Source organism: Prunus mume, linkage group LG1 (assembly GCF_029339155.1).
Source record: "Prunus mume cultivar Tortuosa linkage group LG1, ASM2933915v1, whole genome shotgun sequence".
NCBI classification, from domain to species: Eukaryota; Viridiplantae; Streptophyta; class Magnoliopsida; order Rosales; family Rosaceae; genus Prunus; species Prunus mume.
Window position 1 is genome coordinate 23,728,562 of NC_142698.1, and position 18,242 is coordinate 23,746,803.

At 38.1% G+C, this 18,242-nt stretch overlaps 3 protein-coding genes across 4 annotated transcripts; 2 read left to right on the forward strand and 1 right to left on the reverse strand.

Moving 5' to 3' along the window:
* The first annotated feature begins 243 nt into the window (after positions 1–243).
* LOC103331189 (Tetratricopeptide repeat (TPR)-like superfamily protein) lies at positions 244–9,607 on the forward strand. 2 transcript variants are annotated; one of them, XM_008233828.3, is made up of 19 exons: positions 244–687; positions 786–942; positions 1,038–1,156; positions 1,260–1,334; positions 1,572–1,665; positions 1,787–1,905; positions 2,753–2,823; positions 2,968–3,109; positions 3,293–3,468; positions 3,765–3,967; positions 5,198–5,328; positions 5,485–5,561; positions 6,027–6,101; positions 6,221–6,413; positions 6,913–7,032; positions 7,117–7,255; positions 7,642–7,682; positions 7,834–8,088; positions 8,534–9,607. In XM_008233828.3, exons 1-19 carry the CDS (start codon positions 541–543, stop codon positions 9,227–9,229), a joined length of 3,030 nt encoding a protein of 1,009 aa, XP_008232050.2. In that variant the 5' UTR covers positions 244–540; the 3' UTR covers positions 9,230–9,607. The 2 variants fall into 2 exon arrangements, with proteins under 2 accessions (XP_008232050.2, XP_088901819.1); XM_089045693.1 differs by lacking the exons at positions 244–687; positions 786–942 and having other exon boundaries at positions 1,056–1,156; positions 1,264–1,334.
* A 3,417-nt stretch (positions 9,608–13,024) lies between these two features.
* LAC3 (laccase 3) lies at positions 13,025–15,756 on the forward strand. Its single transcript, XM_008233923.2, has 6 exons — positions 13,025–13,196; positions 13,311–13,462; positions 13,771–14,015; positions 14,115–14,243; positions 14,335–15,291; positions 15,388–15,756. Exons 1-6 carry the CDS (start codon positions 13,077–13,079, stop codon positions 15,516–15,518), a joined length of 1,734 nt encoding a protein of 577 aa, XP_008232145.2. The 5' UTR covers positions 13,025–13,076; the 3' UTR covers positions 15,519–15,756.
* A 463-nt stretch (positions 15,757–16,219) lies between these two features.
* SEF (HIT-type Zinc finger family protein) lies at positions 16,220–17,820 on the reverse strand. Its single transcript, XM_008234022.3, has 4 exons — positions 17,371–17,820; positions 17,176–17,278; positions 16,658–16,764; positions 16,220–16,568 (listed from the first exon to the last, which is right to left on the reverse strand). Exons 1-4 carry the CDS (start codon positions 17,473–17,475, stop codon positions 16,365–16,367), a joined length of 519 nt encoding a protein of 172 aa, XP_008232244.2. The 5' UTR covers positions 17,476–17,820; the 3' UTR covers positions 16,220–16,364.
* Positions 17,821–18,242: the final 422 nt, after the last annotated feature.

The window sequence follows — 18,242 nt, forward strand, 5'->3', positions numbered from 1 at the left end:
TACGACATGAAATAGTCATTTACTTTATTCATTTCAAATGTTAGATAAATGATAATAATCATTTATTCTAGTATAATCCGTCTCCACTTTATTGGAAGAGTCATTGAAGGAATCAATTGCATAGTATTACAACATTCTATTACAAGTAACATTATCTGTATTGATCTATATTATACATTAAGTTCCCCCTTTTATTAAAATATATTATATATAAGAATTATTTGAGGATGCGTGACTCAATTGGAATATCCACAATACATTTTTATCAACCCAAACGTCCAAACGGAGTCTTTGTAAACCTGTACTCGGATGAGGTGCAGGGTCCGGATCACTTTCTAATCGGAGATTTGATTAACACCGCATCCAAACACTCAGATTAGGTTTTCTTTTTTCCACTTCTTTACTTCAGTTGCTTCTTCCTCATTATCGTGGCTTTCCGAAGCTTCAAGTAGCGCAAGTGATCTCGAACCAAACTAACAGAAACTCGACACACTTCGTAATCGACGAGCCTCGCTAACCCTTAAAAACCAGACCTCTCAAATGGCGTCCAAGTTCGGGTTGGCTGGTGGAATTCCGGAGCGGCGGGTCCGACCCATTTGGGACGCCATCGATTCTCGCCAATTCAAGAACGCTCTCAAGCACGTCTCCACGCTCCTCTCCAAGCATCCCAATTCGCCCTACTGTCTGGTAAATGCCTTAATCCGCCGTCGTTTTGCCTTTTGCTCTGCCATAAACCGCTGACTTAGTTGGCGTGTTCTGTTCTTTCGCTTTTAAATGTTTCCTAGGCGCTTAAAGCTCTCATCTTGGAAAGGATGGGGAAATCCGACGAAGCATTTGCTGTTTGCCTCAATGCCAAGGAGCTTCTGCACTCAAACGACTCCGTTTTGATGGACGATCTCACTCTAAGCACATTGCAAATCGTTTTCCAACGGCTCGATCATTGTCAGTATATACATATATATAAATCTTTGTAGCGTCTTGTAGCAAGAACAGAACGCACACATTGCCAAATGCCTTATTGTTTTCTTTGTAACCAGTGGACATGGCTACGAGCTGTTACGAATATGCGTGCGGGAGATTTGCCAACAATTTGGAGCTCATGATGGGGCTTTTCAACTGCTATGTTCGTGAATACTCATTCGTAAAACAGCAACAGGTTGCTTTGTCTATTCTTTTATGCGAAAATCTGTGTCTCCGTGCCTATTGTTTTTGTATGATTTGATGGTATATATATTTTTATTTTATTGTATCTATGGCAGACAGCTATAAAAATGTACAAACTTGTTGGAGAGGAAAGGTTCTTGCTATGGGCAGTGTGTAGCATCCAGTTACAGGTAACACCGGCTTTCTTTGCGCCCTTATTTTTGTGTATTGGAGAAAGAATTCTCACGGGACAAATCTTTCAAACAAGGGCCATAATTTGGTTTGTTCCCTTTAAGACTACGGCCATTTTCTACTGGAATTCTCATCATGTGTGCTTCGTGTTGATTCTTGTTTGAACAAATGGGAGAACAATAAGGGAAAAACATGTTATACACTTGCTGATATTACATGGCTTCAAATTCTGTTAGGTCTTTTGTGGTAATGGTGGAGAGAAGCTTTTAGTCTTAGCTGAAGGTTTAATTAAGAAGCATGTTGCCTCCCATAGCTTGCATGAGCCTGAAGGTATACATTGTTGTGTTTTTTTGGCTTTTTTCTCACTATTTATCATTGCCTATCTCGAATATAAATTTTCTTTCATTGGACGCTGTTTATTTCTGCACTAAAAGCTTGTAATTTGCTTCAGCTCTTATGGTCTATGTTTCCATATTGGAACAACAAGCCAAATATGGGGATGCTTTGGAAATTCTTTCTGGAAAATTAGGGTCACTTCTGATGGTTGAAGTTGATAAGCTACGAATACAGGTACTTTCTAACGCTTTCATTTCTTAATGCTGGACATTAATGATTATCTATTTCTCAAATTTGAATCTAACTGTCTATGGAGTATGTATCTACAAATGTTTCCACATGCCCTTGCCCTTTTTTTAAAAAAGAAAATTTCATTTAGGAAAAGAATTGTAATGAGATTAAAAAAAAAACATGTTTATGTGCCAAAAAAAACACATATAAATGTATAAAACTCAATTTGAGTGATAACTTGTACTGGAAGAGGGCTTTCAGAAGCATGCTGTTCGTTTGATGCAATAAGTATTAGTCGTATTATTGTTTGCTAATGTTGAAACTGCTATCGAAACATATATATTTTATTTCCTTATTCTTTGTTTATTTTCAATGAAGAGTTCTATAGGAAACGAGTTTTATGCAGAAAATTTTCATATTTCAGTTACTAGAGTGACACTTTTGTCATAGAAAAGTATGTTGAACTTGCATAGAATTAGCATGAATTTAAAATAATTCAATGCTTGTGAAAATTGGAATGCCTTACAGGTTTAGCTTTTGATAAGATTTAGCTAGTTTAATGAGGTGATGAATAGCTGAATTATTAGTTTACTGTAAAGAAATAACTCCTTCAAATACAAAAGAAGCCTACATTATAGCTTTTAGAAGTTTTGATAGTCTTACTTTCCCATGATGTTGTGTCCCACGATACACCTATGAGTCACTGTATAGGATTGCATATAACCCATTTACTCTGTTTGAGATTCTTTTGTCGGTCAAAACTTTTAAATCTTGTAGCTACTAGCTGGAATGGATCTTTCACTTGTTTGCTTTTCTTACCAACTTGTCCACTTTGACTTTAAGTTGACAGGGGAGGCTTATTGCTCGGGCAGGTGACTACGCTGCTGCTGCCATCATATTTCAAAAGATCCTAGAATTATGGTATGATTGTGGAATCTTTTTTGCATGCCTTCATATGTTGCCTATGTGATTATCCAGGGCTTTGATATGATGTTTTTCTCTTTCTGGTCACTTTATTTTCATTTACTGATTTTGAACTTTAATATTGTTTCTTTCATCTGGCAGTCCTGATGATTGGGAGTGTTTCCTACATTACTTAGGCTGTTTGCTGGAGGATGACAGCAATTGGTGTAATAAGGACAACATTAATCCAATTCATCCTCCGAAATTTGTTGAGTGCAAGATTTCAAGCTTGGCAGACGAAATGGTACAAATTATGCTTCTTTTTGTGTTTTGTTTTTTTGGTTTTTGTGTTGGATCTGCTAATAAACAGTTAAATGGCACTGGTGCATGTTTACCTCTGTGTTTTCGTTGTCTGATATGCATATTTCTAGCGGAACTTTGCTGCAATCTTTTGTACAGAATTTGATTATTGCAAATTGAAATGCAGTTTGATTCTCGTATGTCAAATGCATCGGAATTTGTACTAAAGTTACTAGAAAACATTGGCGATAACTTTGTAAGGTGTCCATACTTGGCAAATATTGAAATTGAAAGGAGGAGGCACTTACATGGCAAGGGGGACGATGATAAGTTTTTAGATGCTCTAATCCAATACTTTGTCAGGTATATTACAGCTTTCCTATATTCTCCATAGTTTTCACTTGGAATTGCCCAACTTACTTATATGCTTTCCTTGTGTTGTTCATTGTGGCCGTTAGAATGGTCGAGTTGATGCACTTTACACAAATCATTAACTTAATTATATGATTTATAATACTGCAGTCATTTTGTTTTCAAAACTAGGCTGGTTTATCGTGATATGTACTTTTGCTTATTGTAACAATTTGTTCGTCTATTTTAGAAAATCATGCACATACACTGCTGATTCATTTTTGCCATTTGATTTATTTCCAAAACAGGTTTGGTCACTTGGCCTGCTTCACTTCTGATGTTGAGATGTTTCTTGAAGTCTTAACCCCTGATAAGAAGGCAGAACTCCTGGGGAAGTTAAAGGAAAGCTCTGGCTCCCTTTCAACTGAGCCAACAAAAGTGCTTGGGCAGTCAATAACACTCTTTAAAATTCAAGAATTGATTGGAAACATGTTCAAGCTTCCTGTGGGTGGTGTGTCGCTTGATTTTGCATCTGTTGTATTTCTTCAACTGCACCTTATGGCATTTGCTTAGAAAATACCTCTAATATATGGAAGGGGTGGATTATTCCTCTAACTTGATTTTCTTGGAGTCGTCTCCTCTGAGGGTTCTTTTTCCCAAAATTTCATATCGCACATAATTGTGGGTGCACAGATTGCAGATTATATGACATGGTGTTGTAGGCACATTAAATGGTGTCTTATTTTTGCGAGAGCTGTGCAAGAGAGAATTGTTGTCAGAGACGTCTCTAATGGATTTGCTTTAATCTGTTAAGGTTAGAAGAGATGCAGCAGATAGGATGGATGGTTGATGAATTGTAGTTGTAAGTTTGACGTTAAATCTTAATGCCTACTCTTAGAGGAGGGCAGGGTGTAGGCTTTCCATGGGGTCCGTTTGGCGTTGTAAAGCCCTTTACAAGCGGATGATTGTTGTGGGATGCCTTTTTTTGGGAAGATTTGAACAACTCATAATCTTCAGAGGCACTAAGAATATCATAATTATTTTGGATTGGCGTTGTTTGTCTAAAGGCAGTGATGAAACAGTAGATCATCTCTGCTTGCACTGTTCTGTTAGCGAGTCCCAATTTTTGTTTTTCAATTGTTTGTTGATGCCCAAGTCAGTTGTGGCTCTTCTTGGCTGTTGGCTGGGTGGTTTTGGTGGGCATCATAATATTGCAATGCTGGGAAGTATTTGTGGAGGGAGAGGAATGGAATGGCCTTTTCAGGATTATGAGAGTCATATTCTCCGTTCAAGTCCATTTTGGTTTCATACTCTAGTCGATGCCAGTTTCGCTGTTTCTTGGTCTTCCATTGAGGACTTTCTGGTCTCTGTAGATTTTATCTCCTAATTTTTCTTTAAGTGATTTTTTCCTTAGCATAAGAGAAAGACTAATGCCTTTGATATATGGCAACTTACAGATGCCGAATAGGGTAACTAGGTGACACGTAATAACTCCTAGTCATGAACGTTGATAAACCTGGTTGCTGGTGTTGAGTTTTCATTTTGGTGTCCTATTTCGTCAATTCTATTTCATGTTCAATATTTTTCAATTGAATTTTCATTTCCCCTGGTAATTTCTTAATTTTGTCTTCAGTTTGGTATACTCGACTGATTGTTTTAACTTTGTGTTCGACAATAAGAATTCTGTTATTGAGTTATCCATTTGAGTCATAGAGTATTAACTTTAGCCATTCTTCCTCAGAACTTGAGGGATCTGCTGTGCAGATGGTGGAGATGTATTGCAAAAACCTTCCACTTTCGAAGGACTTGGATTCACAAGAGAGCATGCATGGGGAGGAGCTGCTGTCAATGGCATGCAATGTGTTGATTCAGGTATATAATGTACAAGCTTATTCTTTTGTGTTGAGTGTGCATTTTTTCCTGACTTTGTTGAACTAAAACCAATTTTGAGGGTGTACATGTTTACTTCCCAATTCATAGATATATTTTAATTGAGGTTGGTCTGACTATTATTGGTTTTTGGTATAGTTATTCTGGCGTACTAAGAATTTCGGTTACTTTGTTGAGGCAATTATGGTGTTGGAGTTTGGCGTGACCATTCGAAGGTGAGGACTTTTGTCGTTGTTATTTTTATTAGCATTAAACTCTATGTTACAGTCCATTGCATTAAGTATATTATGTTATCTTTTTTCCTTCTATTATAACATAGAACATCCTCATCACTATGGTAGCAATATGTATGGCTACAAAGCCTCCAATTTCCAGTTGAACAAATGGAGCCTTAGTGCAATTTTATTTGCTTCATGGTTTCATGTGCATAACTAATAATGATACTTTGCTATAGAACTTCTTCCGTGTTAATGGAATTGTGCATGGTTTTGTATTCATAGATAAACTTTTAGGTGATTGGTCCATTAGGAAATAATTTGTTAGTGTTTTAGATATTTTTTAATTTTTGAGCTCCATTGTATTAGAATTTTAGCTTTCAGTCTGATCTCTATATTTATTATTTTAAGGAATCTTTATATATTTGTTTGTATAACATTTTTTTAATCTGGTTTGTTTGGCAGATATGTATGGCAGTACAAGATCTTGTTGCTGCACTTGTATTCTCACTTAGGTGCCCTTTCAATAGCATATGAATGGTAAATAATTATTAATTTATCCTTAGAATTTATTAGTGGCCATGACTGGGCTTTATTTTTTATGTTGTATTTACTACATTTTAGTCTATGCCTTACTCCTTTTTTCTTTCCCTGTTTAGGTTTAAATCACTGGATGTGAAAAATATCTTGATGGAAACTGTTTCACACCATATTTTACCCCAGATGTTGATGTCTCCTCTTTGGACGGATCTAAATAATCTGCTAAAGGATTATCTCAAGTTTATGGATGACCACTTAAGAGAATCTGCAGACCTTACATTTCTTGCCTATCGGCATAGAAATTACTCAAAAGTACACAACATATTTTTCAGCATGCATATCTTCATTTCATACCTGCTCCTTGTTCTTAATATCACAACTTACATGACTCCAGGTTGCAATGTTTTTTAAATAAGACTCCAGGTTGTATTTGAAGTTGAGTTTATGTGTATTCTTTAAATATCTACATCATGACTTAATATGCTTTACCAATCTATATATATATGCTGGACAATGTATAAGATTAACCGTGCATATTTTCCTTTGTTGATTTCTTACCTTCTCGAAGTTTTGGAGGAAACTCTCCCTCTCTCTCTCTCTTGACATTTTCTTTCCGTATTGATAATCAAGTCCCTACTTAAAAATGTGGTCACTAAAACTCAGCTCCATCTTTTGTGCAATTGCATAAGATTTCAGGCATTTTAAGTGTCTTGCATATTCAAAGGGAGGGGAGTGATGGTCTTGGTACCTTGTATTTAATATTGAGACTAAAATTTTGATTCTCAAAACCAAGGGTAATATTTTTTTCCAGGTAATTGAATTTGTCCAGTTTAAAGAACGGTTGCAACACTCTAATCAGTATCTAATGGCGAGGGTTGAAGCACCCATTCTACTGTTAAAGCAGAATGCAGATAACATTGAAGATGAAGAGGTAATGTATGTTGGCAACTTTTGCATGGAGTGCCTGTGCTTCGTTATGATAGATAACAGGTTTATGTTATTTTGTTTCTTTTAGACTGTTCTTGAAAGCTTGAAATGCGGAAGTCACTTTGTTGAACTCTCTAATGAGATTGGATCCAAATCTTTGACATTCAATGAAGATTTGCAGTCCCGTCCATGGTGGGCGCCAACATCAGAAAGAAACTATCTTTTAGGTTAGTATTGCATGCAGTTTATCTTATAAGAACAAAGTTTAGGATTCTTCCTTGTAGAAGTGTGTGTTTGTTGGTCTATGCCTAATCAACATCCGAGTAATTATTGTTTCCCCAATCATAAATTCTCATGTCAGATACTTGTTCAACCTATATGAAGAGTGGAGGAAGTGTGTGTTTGTTGATCTATGCCTAATCAAGATCCGAGTAATTATGGTTTCCCCAATCTTAAATTCTCATGTCAGATACTTGTTCAACCTATATGAAGAGTAGAGCATTATATTCTATCTGATTGAAATTCTTCTACTTTAATTTATGTTATTGTGTTCTTGTTTTCTCCTCTTATGATAGTTTCTAGAACTAAGTTAAAAATTTATCTATGGTCTCAGGCCCATTTGAAGGAATATCTTATTGTCCAAGAGAGAAAACGGTATGAAATTCTGTCTTGTATGATTGTAATATGCATATTATATTTGGTGAACTTGGTTCCATAAAGTTACTCTATATTAATAACACTACTTATCTAATTTTGTAATTGCCTCATGTAATTTAAAATTGTATTTTGCTGGTTTCAAATTTAGATGAAAGAAAGGGAAGCAAATGTACGGAGGGTTATTGAAAGGAAATCTCTTCTTCCTCGGATGATTTATCTGTCCATACAAAGCGCTTCAGCTTCACTCAAGGAAAATCTCGAGGTGAATGGAACAAGATCTGACCCTAAAGTCCCCTCAGAACTGAAGCTTTTGCTTGAGTGCTATGCAAAAATGTTGGGATTCTCATTAAGCGATGCAATAGAAGTGGTTTTTGGGGTCTCAAGTGGCCTAAAGTCTTTTGAGGTAGTATTGCAGCACCACTTTTATTCTATGCTAATTTTGGGCATCATTCTCTTCTTCATATGAGCCTTCACAAGCCTTGTTTGATACGCCACACTGTGGTTCATGAAGACAAAACAATTGCTTTCAGTACTTGTCTTAATTTGTATGAAGTAGTGAACAAACTCATACTTGTGTGGGTACTGGAGCTGTTTCTTAACCTGTACGACTGTGAATGAATCGATTCAGTTCTATCTAGGACTATAATTCTTATTTTTATTTTTATAAATGTAAAACTTGCACATAGTATTGTAAATGCCTTATTCTACCTTAGAGTTTGGAAGAACTGAAGTTGTAATCAAAAGATTTACTCTAAAAGAAATCTTTTAAGTTCAAAAGCTGACCCATTAATCGACTCAAGTATCAGACAACTTGGATTATGTTAATGTAAAATCAACTTTTGTTGCAGGTCTTTGGTTTGGACTTGATTGACTGGATAAATTTTTCTGTGTTTCTGAATGCATGGAACTTGAGTTCCCATGAAATTGGGATGGCAAATGGAGAGGGAGATCTGTCTCAAGCATGGCGCTGTGTGGATTCTCTGCTGGAGAAGTATGTTTCAGCGAAAGTTAGCTCCATGGAGACTCTAATTAGCTCTCCCTGTGTTGATCTCCCAGTTTTGGTGCAGTTGATTACAGAACCCTTGGCCTGGCATGGTCTTGTAATTCAATCTTGCTTTCGGTCATGGCTTCCAGCTGGAAAGAAGAAGAAGAAGACTGGTGTTGCAGATCAGTCCAGTCTGTCTCATTTACGTGATTCAGTCCAGTCTCTATGTGATTCTGTGGAAAAAGTTATGAAATGGTTAAGAGAACAGATCAACAGGCCAGAGGATGAAAATTTGGAGACTTTACTTTCTGCTTTGCAGAAGAAAGGACAGAATGAGGGCCCTGGGCAGGTATTCCAGATAATAGAAACTTTTATGTCATCCAAAGATGGTACAGAGCTTGGTGATAGAATTTCCCAAGCATTAAAGTCTTGGAGTTCTGTTGATGTCGGACGGAAGATAGTAACTGGGAAGTGTACAGTATTGTCTGAGTTTCTTCGGATTTGTGAATCAAAATTAAAGTTGTTGCAGGCATTGAAACATCAGATAGCTCAAGTCTGAAGAATGATCATGAAGTGATTTTGAAGTTTCATGTGCTGGTTCAACCTTGGGCCCTGTCCGATTTTGTTGTGATTCAGCATGGCCAGAGACTGAAGGAGATTGAAGTTTATTTTGTTAGTAATTTTTTTTTTCCTGTCTCCCATTATCTGGGGATTTTTCCTTTGCCATTTTGGGCAGACGTTGGTGGTTGTGGTTGAATGCTGGTCTGTTAGCAGTTTTGCTGTAATTTTTTTGTTGGGCAATTGTAGTTTTTCTTTTCTTGTTCCTCAATATGTTGTGAGAGAGTTGCACAGGCTTGTAACTTTGTATTTTTAGGCATAAATTTTTTGACAATGTATCATCCCATTTTTGTGGCTAATTCAATTTTGCATTGTCTGATATTTTATCTTTTATCAAGTCAAAATTTGAATGTGAAATGTAGTTGAGCAGAGTAGAGTTCTTGGGTTCTCGGGAAAATTTGTGGTCAGCCATCGTTAGATCTTACCTATAAAGTTATTCAATGATTTTAGGGTTAAATAATTTTTCGGTCACTAAGTATTTTAGGGCTCTTTTGGGTGTGCTTATTTTTGAAGTGCTTATGCCAGTAGCTCTTATGACCTAAGCGCTCCTACAAAGAAGCAGTTTATCGTTTGAATGTCACATTTATAAGTGTTTTTACACTACATAAAGACGCTTTTGATATTTTGTTGAGTGTTTGGCTGACACAGTGAAAGCGCTTTTAAAAGTACTTATAAAAAAATTTAAAGAATCCCAAAATATTATAATAAACATAGGAAATAAAAATTCACAGGATCTTAAAATAAAAACACGACTTAAAAAGGTATGAACTTCACCAAGTATAATTTTTAATCATTTTTTGAAAATAAAAAACGAATTAACCACACATAAGAAGATAGGAAGGGAAATCGTGTTTCAGAAAGGCTAGGTGAAAAGATTATAGAAGATGATGCTGATGAATTGCATTTCATTGAGTTTGAAAAGTCTGAATTATCTAGTTAGTGGATACCTTTTTGGGTAGAAGGCATTGTCTGGTGAGTAAGAAGAAAGTCTCCATTTTGGTGATGATGTGGTTAATTTGGGGTTATTAGGCCATCTCCAACCATTGGACTCAAACCCAAAATATCCCCCCAAACCTTTCCCAACTCAAGAAAATTTGGACCCAAATATGGGTCCAAGTATTGTCCAGACCCAAATTTTTTCGTGGAGCCCACTTTCATGTCAAACAGCCCCCATGTGCAAAGATTCCTCCATGGCCCCCAACCTTTTTTTTTTGCTGCTGCCATCTTGTCTTCCATAAGCGCCACTTGTCAAAGCGCCATTGAGTTGCCGTTGGAATTGAAATTATTTGCTGTTTGTTTTATATATATATACACATATTGTCACATCCAGGATTTCATTCGTGCAAGATAGCGCATGTACATATAAGCACATCTCCCATCTCCTGGTCGATGTGGGATGTTACAATCCACCTCCTTAGGAGCGATGTCCTCGGCACACTCGCACACAAAGATAGTGGCTTGATACCAAATTGTCACATCCCGGATTAGCTATACGATATTGTCCGCGCCCTCACGGTTTATTTCGAAGTCACGAGCAACTTCCTGGGTCACCTATTCGAGATTGCTCTAGCCCCAACTAGCTTAAAGCTCCCAAAAGGCCTCGTGCAAGATGGAGGTAGGCATGTAAATATAAGACACATCACCCCCTCTCCGTTGGTCGATGTGGGATGTTACAAAATAAATATAGGTATTTTCGGTATTTTAAAAGTTTCATCAAAGGGAACCAAGTGCTTCCCGTGTTTTTGTCCTACAACACTTTTAAGAAGAAGCACCTCTCAAGTGCTTCTTCCAAAACTAGGAATGGCACAGGTTGGGTAGGGGCAGAGTATGACAATATCATCCCCGTCTCCGATCTCTATCCCCGCCTCCGTCCCCTAACCCATCCCCTTTTAATAGATTTGAAATTCCGTTCCCATCCCCATCGGGGGACTATCCCTCATACCCGCCCCAAATCTCTGAATTTTTTTTTTTGCATAAAAAATTATTTATCATGCATTTTAACATTAAGTTTCAAATTAAATTATCATTCAACACATCCAAATTAACTATAAAGTTCAACTCAAATATTCAAAATCACATCAATATGAAATTCTGGAGAAAATTAAGAAGAATTAGGAGAGGGAGGTTAACTTAGGGTTAAACATAAATATTGTAATTATTTATTTATTTATTTAAATATAAACATATATATTTTCAGGTTGAGTTCGGGGATGGGGACTCCAATACCATCCCTCCCCATGCCCATCATGAATTTTTCAAGTTCGGGATCCCCGTGATATTTGTTTCACCTCAAATCTCCCCTGCTAGGGTCTGGGACTCGACAGGGAGCCGCCCCACGGGGATTTTTTCCATCCCTATCCAAAACCACTCCAAGTGCTTTTGGATCTCACCCAAAGCGCTATTGCAATTTTTGTCAAACACCATTTTTAAAAGACCGAAGCACTTTCACCCATTTAGAAGCGTTTTTCGCTGCTCCAAAAGCACTTCCAAACTAGCTCCCATGTCATAATCCAAGTTTCAAGGTTAGGAATCATAACTGTCTGACATGATTTCATTACCCAGAAGTCAGTTGGCAGGCTACCTAATTGGCCTTAAGAACCCATTGATCCTCAGCTTACGATGGAAAATACCCAATCGTAGACCCGTCAAACCTGCTTCATTTCAAATATTAAATAAATGCAGAAGATAAACTGCCCATCATGCTAATTAGTGCCTTGATTGATGTTTAAACAATACTAAACATATTGACAAACCAACAAGTAATTTTCAGCTTGATGAGTCTGTTCACAGGTGTGATGATCTACTTCACTTACTGGTTAACTAACGGTTTTCAATTTTAATACATAATTTTAGAAAGACTAGGGTTTGGATTGGGGGTTGAGATTCTCAGTGAAGATGGTGAAGCTGATGAGTGTATTGTACTGGGAGGGAACAACCTTGTCATGTCCATGACCTTCGGTGGATGTTTGTTGTGTCATTTTATTTTATAACGGAAAAGTAGTCAAATAAAGCAGAAATATATATTCCTTTTCCTTGTTCTACCAACCAAACCAAAATTCAACCCCCCCTCTAACTGTCCTATATGTAATTTATAGGTTTTCAAAAATGTAAGAAAAAATAGCCCAAGATATGAGGGAATGACTCAATTTAGAAAGTGAACATCAAACCCTTAAAAATGGCTTGGTCCACAAGGCACGATAGATGATGAACAAATGGCTTGGTCCACTCACACTTCTTTTACTTGCCATAAAGGGAAAATGTTATGTTATCCGACAATCTCGTATATTATATTATTGCTATCAATTTAAGTGTATAGTCTAAATTGAGAGTTTGATAATATAATATATTATGAGTGAGTGTCGATAGAGAGCAACATCCTAATCATAGATTGCTCATATCAAGTAAAGCAGAACTCAAGGCACTAGAATTCTAATGACCCTTTGAAAAGTCACAATTTTAGATGTAAAAGAAGTGTGAGTATTAGTTGCCTCTCACATGGTACTCGGGCATATAATCTCCATTTGTTTAACAGTGAGATTAGAGGGGGTATAGTGGGTGCACCAAATCCCCTTTATGGTTAGACTAATATGTCTCAAAATCCTAAGTGTCCCTGTTGACCCGAAACCAAATTTACATGGACAACGTCTCCAAAATAAAAGAATAAAAGAAATCACTACTGTTTTTCCCTTTCCCGCTTAATCCAGAAATATATAAATAGGTGCTCTCTTATGACCATCTCACTCACACAAACTTCCACAAGTTCCATTCAACAAGGAGCTGAGAGAGCAATGAAGACTTCCAACTTGACTCTCAAGCGATTGTGCTCTTGCCTCCTCCTTGGCCTTCTTGCCTTCCTAGCTTTCTTCGCTTCTTTCTCAGCTGCAGAAACTCACTACCATGAATTTGTTGTATGTTTTTTTTTTCATTCACCATGCACTTCTTTTTATTGTAAGAGAGTAAAATGGACTTGGTTCAAAATTATAAGCATTTTTCTTTAACTTTTTTTGTGTGGAATGAAATAGGTTCAAGCAAAGCCAGTGAGGAGGCTGTGCAGAACCCACAACACTATCACAGTCAATGGTCAGTTCCCAGGACCAAATTTGGAAGTCAGAAACGGAGATTCTCTTGTCATCAAAGTTACAAATGCTGCAAGATACAATGTCACCATCCACTGGTATTCATCATATACATAAACAATTTTGAGTCTTAAAAATTTGTTGTAAATTATTGTGAATATTAATGTTTGCAACTAAACAATCATCATCATAGTGCTTATAATTATAATCTTGGTCGCCAACGAGGTCTAGCCCAATAGAAAAGAGCCTTGACTTGCAGACCAGTGGTCTCATGTTCTAACCCCATGGCACCTTGACAGTGTGTGTGAGAAATCCCCCTCCCCTTGTAGTTTATTAGACTATCGCTTGTATTAAAAAGAAAAAAATTTATAATCTTGTTCCTAATTATTGTTCATGTATCCTTCAGGCATGGACTGAGGCAGCTAAGAAATCCATGGGCAGATGGACCTGAATACATCACACAGTGCCCAATTCAGCCAGGAGCCACTTACACATACCGCTTCACAATCCAAGACCAAGAAGGCACTTTGTGGTGGCATGCTCACAGCAGATGGCTTCGAGCCACTGTTTATGGAGCCCTCATAATCTACCCTAAATTGGGTTCTCCATACCCTTTCTCAATGCCCAAGAGAGAAGTTCCCTTGCTTCTTGGTAAAAACAGAGAAGAACACTTTCATTCACTTGCTGGCCTCTTAAGTTTTCTCCTCAATCATTTGTAGCGTTTTTAACAACTCTTGTATGTATATGCAGGAGAGTGGTTTGATCGAAACCCCCTCGATGTCCAGAAGCTGGCGGCTTTCACAGGAGGAGCACCCAATGCCTCTGATGCATACACCATTAATGGTCAGCCTGGTGATCTTTATAGATGCTCCAAACAAGGTTTGCTATAATGCCTCTGACGTATATTGTGTTCTTCATTTGATTGTGACATCAAGTGTGGTTTGATATAACAATTTGGATAACAATGCAGAAACCGTGAGAATTCCAGTCGACTCAGGCGAGTCGATTCTTCTAAGAATCATCAACTCTGCACTCAATCAAGAACTGTTCTTTAGCATTGCCAACCACAGATTGACTGTTGTGAGTGCTGATGCATCCTACACCAAACCTTTCACAACCAGAGTTCTTATGATGGGACCTGGCCAGACGACAGATGTTCTGCTTACTGCTGATCAGCCCCCTGCTCACTACTACGTGGCGGCACGTGTCTATGAGACTGCCCAGAATGCACCCTTCGACAACACCACCACCACTGCTATCCTTGAATACAAGTCTGCTGCTTGCAGTTCAAAGAAAGGTCAATCTCCACCACCAGCCTTGCCATTACTACCAGCCTTCAACGATACAGCTACCGCGACTGCTTTTACTGCTCAGATAAAGAGCCCTTCCCAGGTCAAAGTCCCTACGCAGATTGATGAGAACCTGTTTTTCATTGTGGGTTTAGGACTGAACAATTGCACAGTTCCTAACAGCCCCCGGTGTCAAGGTCCAAACAACACCCGCTTTGCAGCTAGCATGAACAATGTCTCCTTTGTGTTCCCTAGAACTAACTCCTTAATGCAAGCCTACTACAATGGTGTACCTGGTGTCTTCACCACAGACTTTCCACCTGTTCCTCTTGTGCAATTCGATTATACCGGCAATGTGCCCCGGGGGCTATGGATGCCTAGACGCGGAACCAAGCTCTACAAGTTGAAGTATGGCTCTAATGTTCAGATAGTGTTGCAGGACACCAGTATTGTGACAACTGAGGACCATCCTATGCATCTTCATGGGTACCATTTCTATGTGATTGGATCAGGATTTGGCAACTTCAACCCAAGGACAGATCCAGCCAAATTCAACCTCGTTGACCCACCACAGAGGAATACCATCGGAACATCTCCGGGCGGATGGGTAGCTATTCGATTTGTGGCTGACAATCCAGGTGACATTCTAATTTCATACGATAAAGCTTTCTTCTTTTACGACAAAGTAAAGATTCACTATTTTGATGTTTTCTTTTAATTGTTAATCCAAATAGGTGTCTGGCTGATGCACTGTCACCTAGATTCACATCTCGCCTTGGGCTTGTCAATGGCTTTTCTAGTCGAGAACGGAAAGGGACCGTCGCAGTCTGTGATACCTCCTCCAGCAGATCTACCCCGGTGTTAAGTTATCACCAGAACAACACACTACTAGTTGGATTTCATGATTGCAATTGCAAGATTTGCTTTTATCTTTGCATCCTTAGATTAATATGCATTGGTTAGGTTGAATTTGTCAGGTAGTTTCTATTGTGATTGCTTCTGCAGTAGCAAGTCCAGAGTTGGACAGAGCTACACCAAGCAGCTTATTTTTCATGTTATGATTGGTTTTCAAAATCATGGAAAAGGATATCATATTTGAAACATATTGCGTATCTTCTTCATTCTAGCTTTGGATGATGAGTTGATAGCTCAAAATATGAAGGAACCTCACATGAGATCAATCTAGGTTACATGTAGTGAGATGGTGCTAACTGCCCCAAAGGGATGCAGTCTAAATAAAACTGTTCTGGAGATAAACTAATGCAACTCTTGTGGTAAATTCAACACCTAACATAAGATCATAACCAAGTTGACTTATCTTCCATGGTCATCTAATAACCAAACAATAAAGAAAACCAGGAAAGACCTTGCTAAAAGGGGTAGCCATTTGTCAAAAACCTGCACATGATATGAGGAAGGAAATAGTTTTTGGTAAGGAGATGCAATTTCTTGGCTGCAGGGGAGAAAACTCAATTAACCACAACTGGAAAAACATGGGTTTTCCTTCTTTCTTTTTGGGATCATTTGCTTTAACAAAAATGTTTGGGTAACTGATGGTGCACCTACTTCTCAAGGAAACTAAATCCAAAAAGAATATAGAAACAAAATTACAGTAACAACACATAGTGAATGGTAATAGAGCATATCGTAATGTGCTAGCATCTAATTTCACTAAAATTACAATTTTTTGTTGGTTCAAGCCACTCACCAATCAGGCAACAAATTTCAGACAACGAGTATCATTATGTATATTCTGGCAACGAGACGAACAAAAGCGCACCCCACACCTCACACATGTATAGTTGGCAGCAGAACCACACACAGTGCAGAAGTGGCGGCGGGAGGTAGAGCTTGGAGGTCCCACTGCTGCCTTCAGATAGGAAGGAACATGAGGAGGCAAAGAGTCCAGATTTGCCTGTTTTGGTGGGAAAAATCATGTAAAGAAAGACATCATAAATGTTATTTAAATTGTAAAAAGAATACAGGCAGCATTTTCCCTATTACCTCATGTACAAGCTCAAGGAATGTTCTTGGGGCCTTCCTGGCCTCAAGAGCTTTTGCCTGCCGAGTTTTGCGCTTGGTGCCCTTAGCGTGCTTCTTTTGTATATACACTGCAGCAGCAGTTGAAACTGTTATTTGTCTTTTCTTCAGTCCATCGAAAATTGCATAAGAAATTTCATGAATGTGTAGTTTTTAGCTCAAACAAAACTTGACTGGAAACAAAATCCCACTGAGACTACCTACAATTGCCTTTGATAGACCAATTACTGAAATAACTTCGAGAGGGAGAGAGAGAGAGAGAGAGAGAGAGAGAGAGAGAGAGGAATCTCTCCCTTTGTTGATTCTGATTGTTGCACACAATTTTTATACCCACATTAAACACCACAGCAAATAAGCATCACCCATCAACTAAAATCTTAATGGCCTTCAGTTCTGGATGCAAAAGCAACAGGTCTAAAATCTCATTGCATAGGAAAAACAGACCAATAAGAGAGAGAGGGTAAAGAATTCGAGAATTGGACCTTGGTCATCATCATCAAGAGAAGCTTCATCGTCGTCGTTAGCCTCTACCATCTCCAAACCCGCATTATCATTTTCTAAAGCTTCAAGCCGAGCAAGAGCAGCCTAAAACATCAGCCAACATAACCCATCAACTCCAATAAACTTATGCAAAGTCACATAAACAAAAACCAATATCCAAAACAAAAAAACAAAACCTGCGTGCGGTTGTCACTACTCTGAAGAGCAGCAGTCATTTTTGAAGCAACCTTGCGAGTTCGACTCGACATTCGGCGCATTGGGTTGGAAACGTCATCGTCCATTGCTGCAAATTGATGTCAAAGGTGTCTCCTTTCGCAAATTCTGGTGATGAAAAATCGTTACAATGACTTTCAATCAAGAAAGCTTGACCAGCATGAGTAAAACTTTTGTTGGTCAGCTTAATTTGGAACTTAACGAGAATGGTTCAGCTACAATTTCCTCGCCTCGTATGAAATTAACGATTTGGGTACTCGCTCGATTCTCGAAACGTTTCAAACTAAACATAAAAAGGAACGGTATCAGCAAGACTATCGGCGAGAGAAGGGAGGTGGGTTTTGCTGCACAACAATTGAGGACATTGCAGAGAGTGAAGAAGGGGAACCGTGGAAAGGAAGTGAGATTTGGGCTTGGACTTCACTGAGCTCCAAACAATTTTATAGTTGGGCTTCAAAATCCACCCAAACACTTGTACCAAATACAAAAGAAAACTCACTCAAATTTGATCAGATCACCCATCATCGTTTGGGGATGGTTTTTCCAATTTTGAATCTGTGTGTTTTTTTTTAATACATACAGACTCAAGTTGTCCACATTGTCATTTTATGTACTTGAAACATCATCAAAAATAGGGATGACAATGGGTCATGTCGTGTTGGGTTCGTATCGTGTCGGGATAATAAATGTGTCAAGAATGCTCAACCCGAACCCAAACCATTTAATAAACGTGTCGTGTCCGGTTCGGGTTGTCTTTTATCGTGCGGGTTTCGAGTCGTGTAATGAGTTCATAAATAATAACATGCATGTTACGAAACTCACAATTGAAAAAATT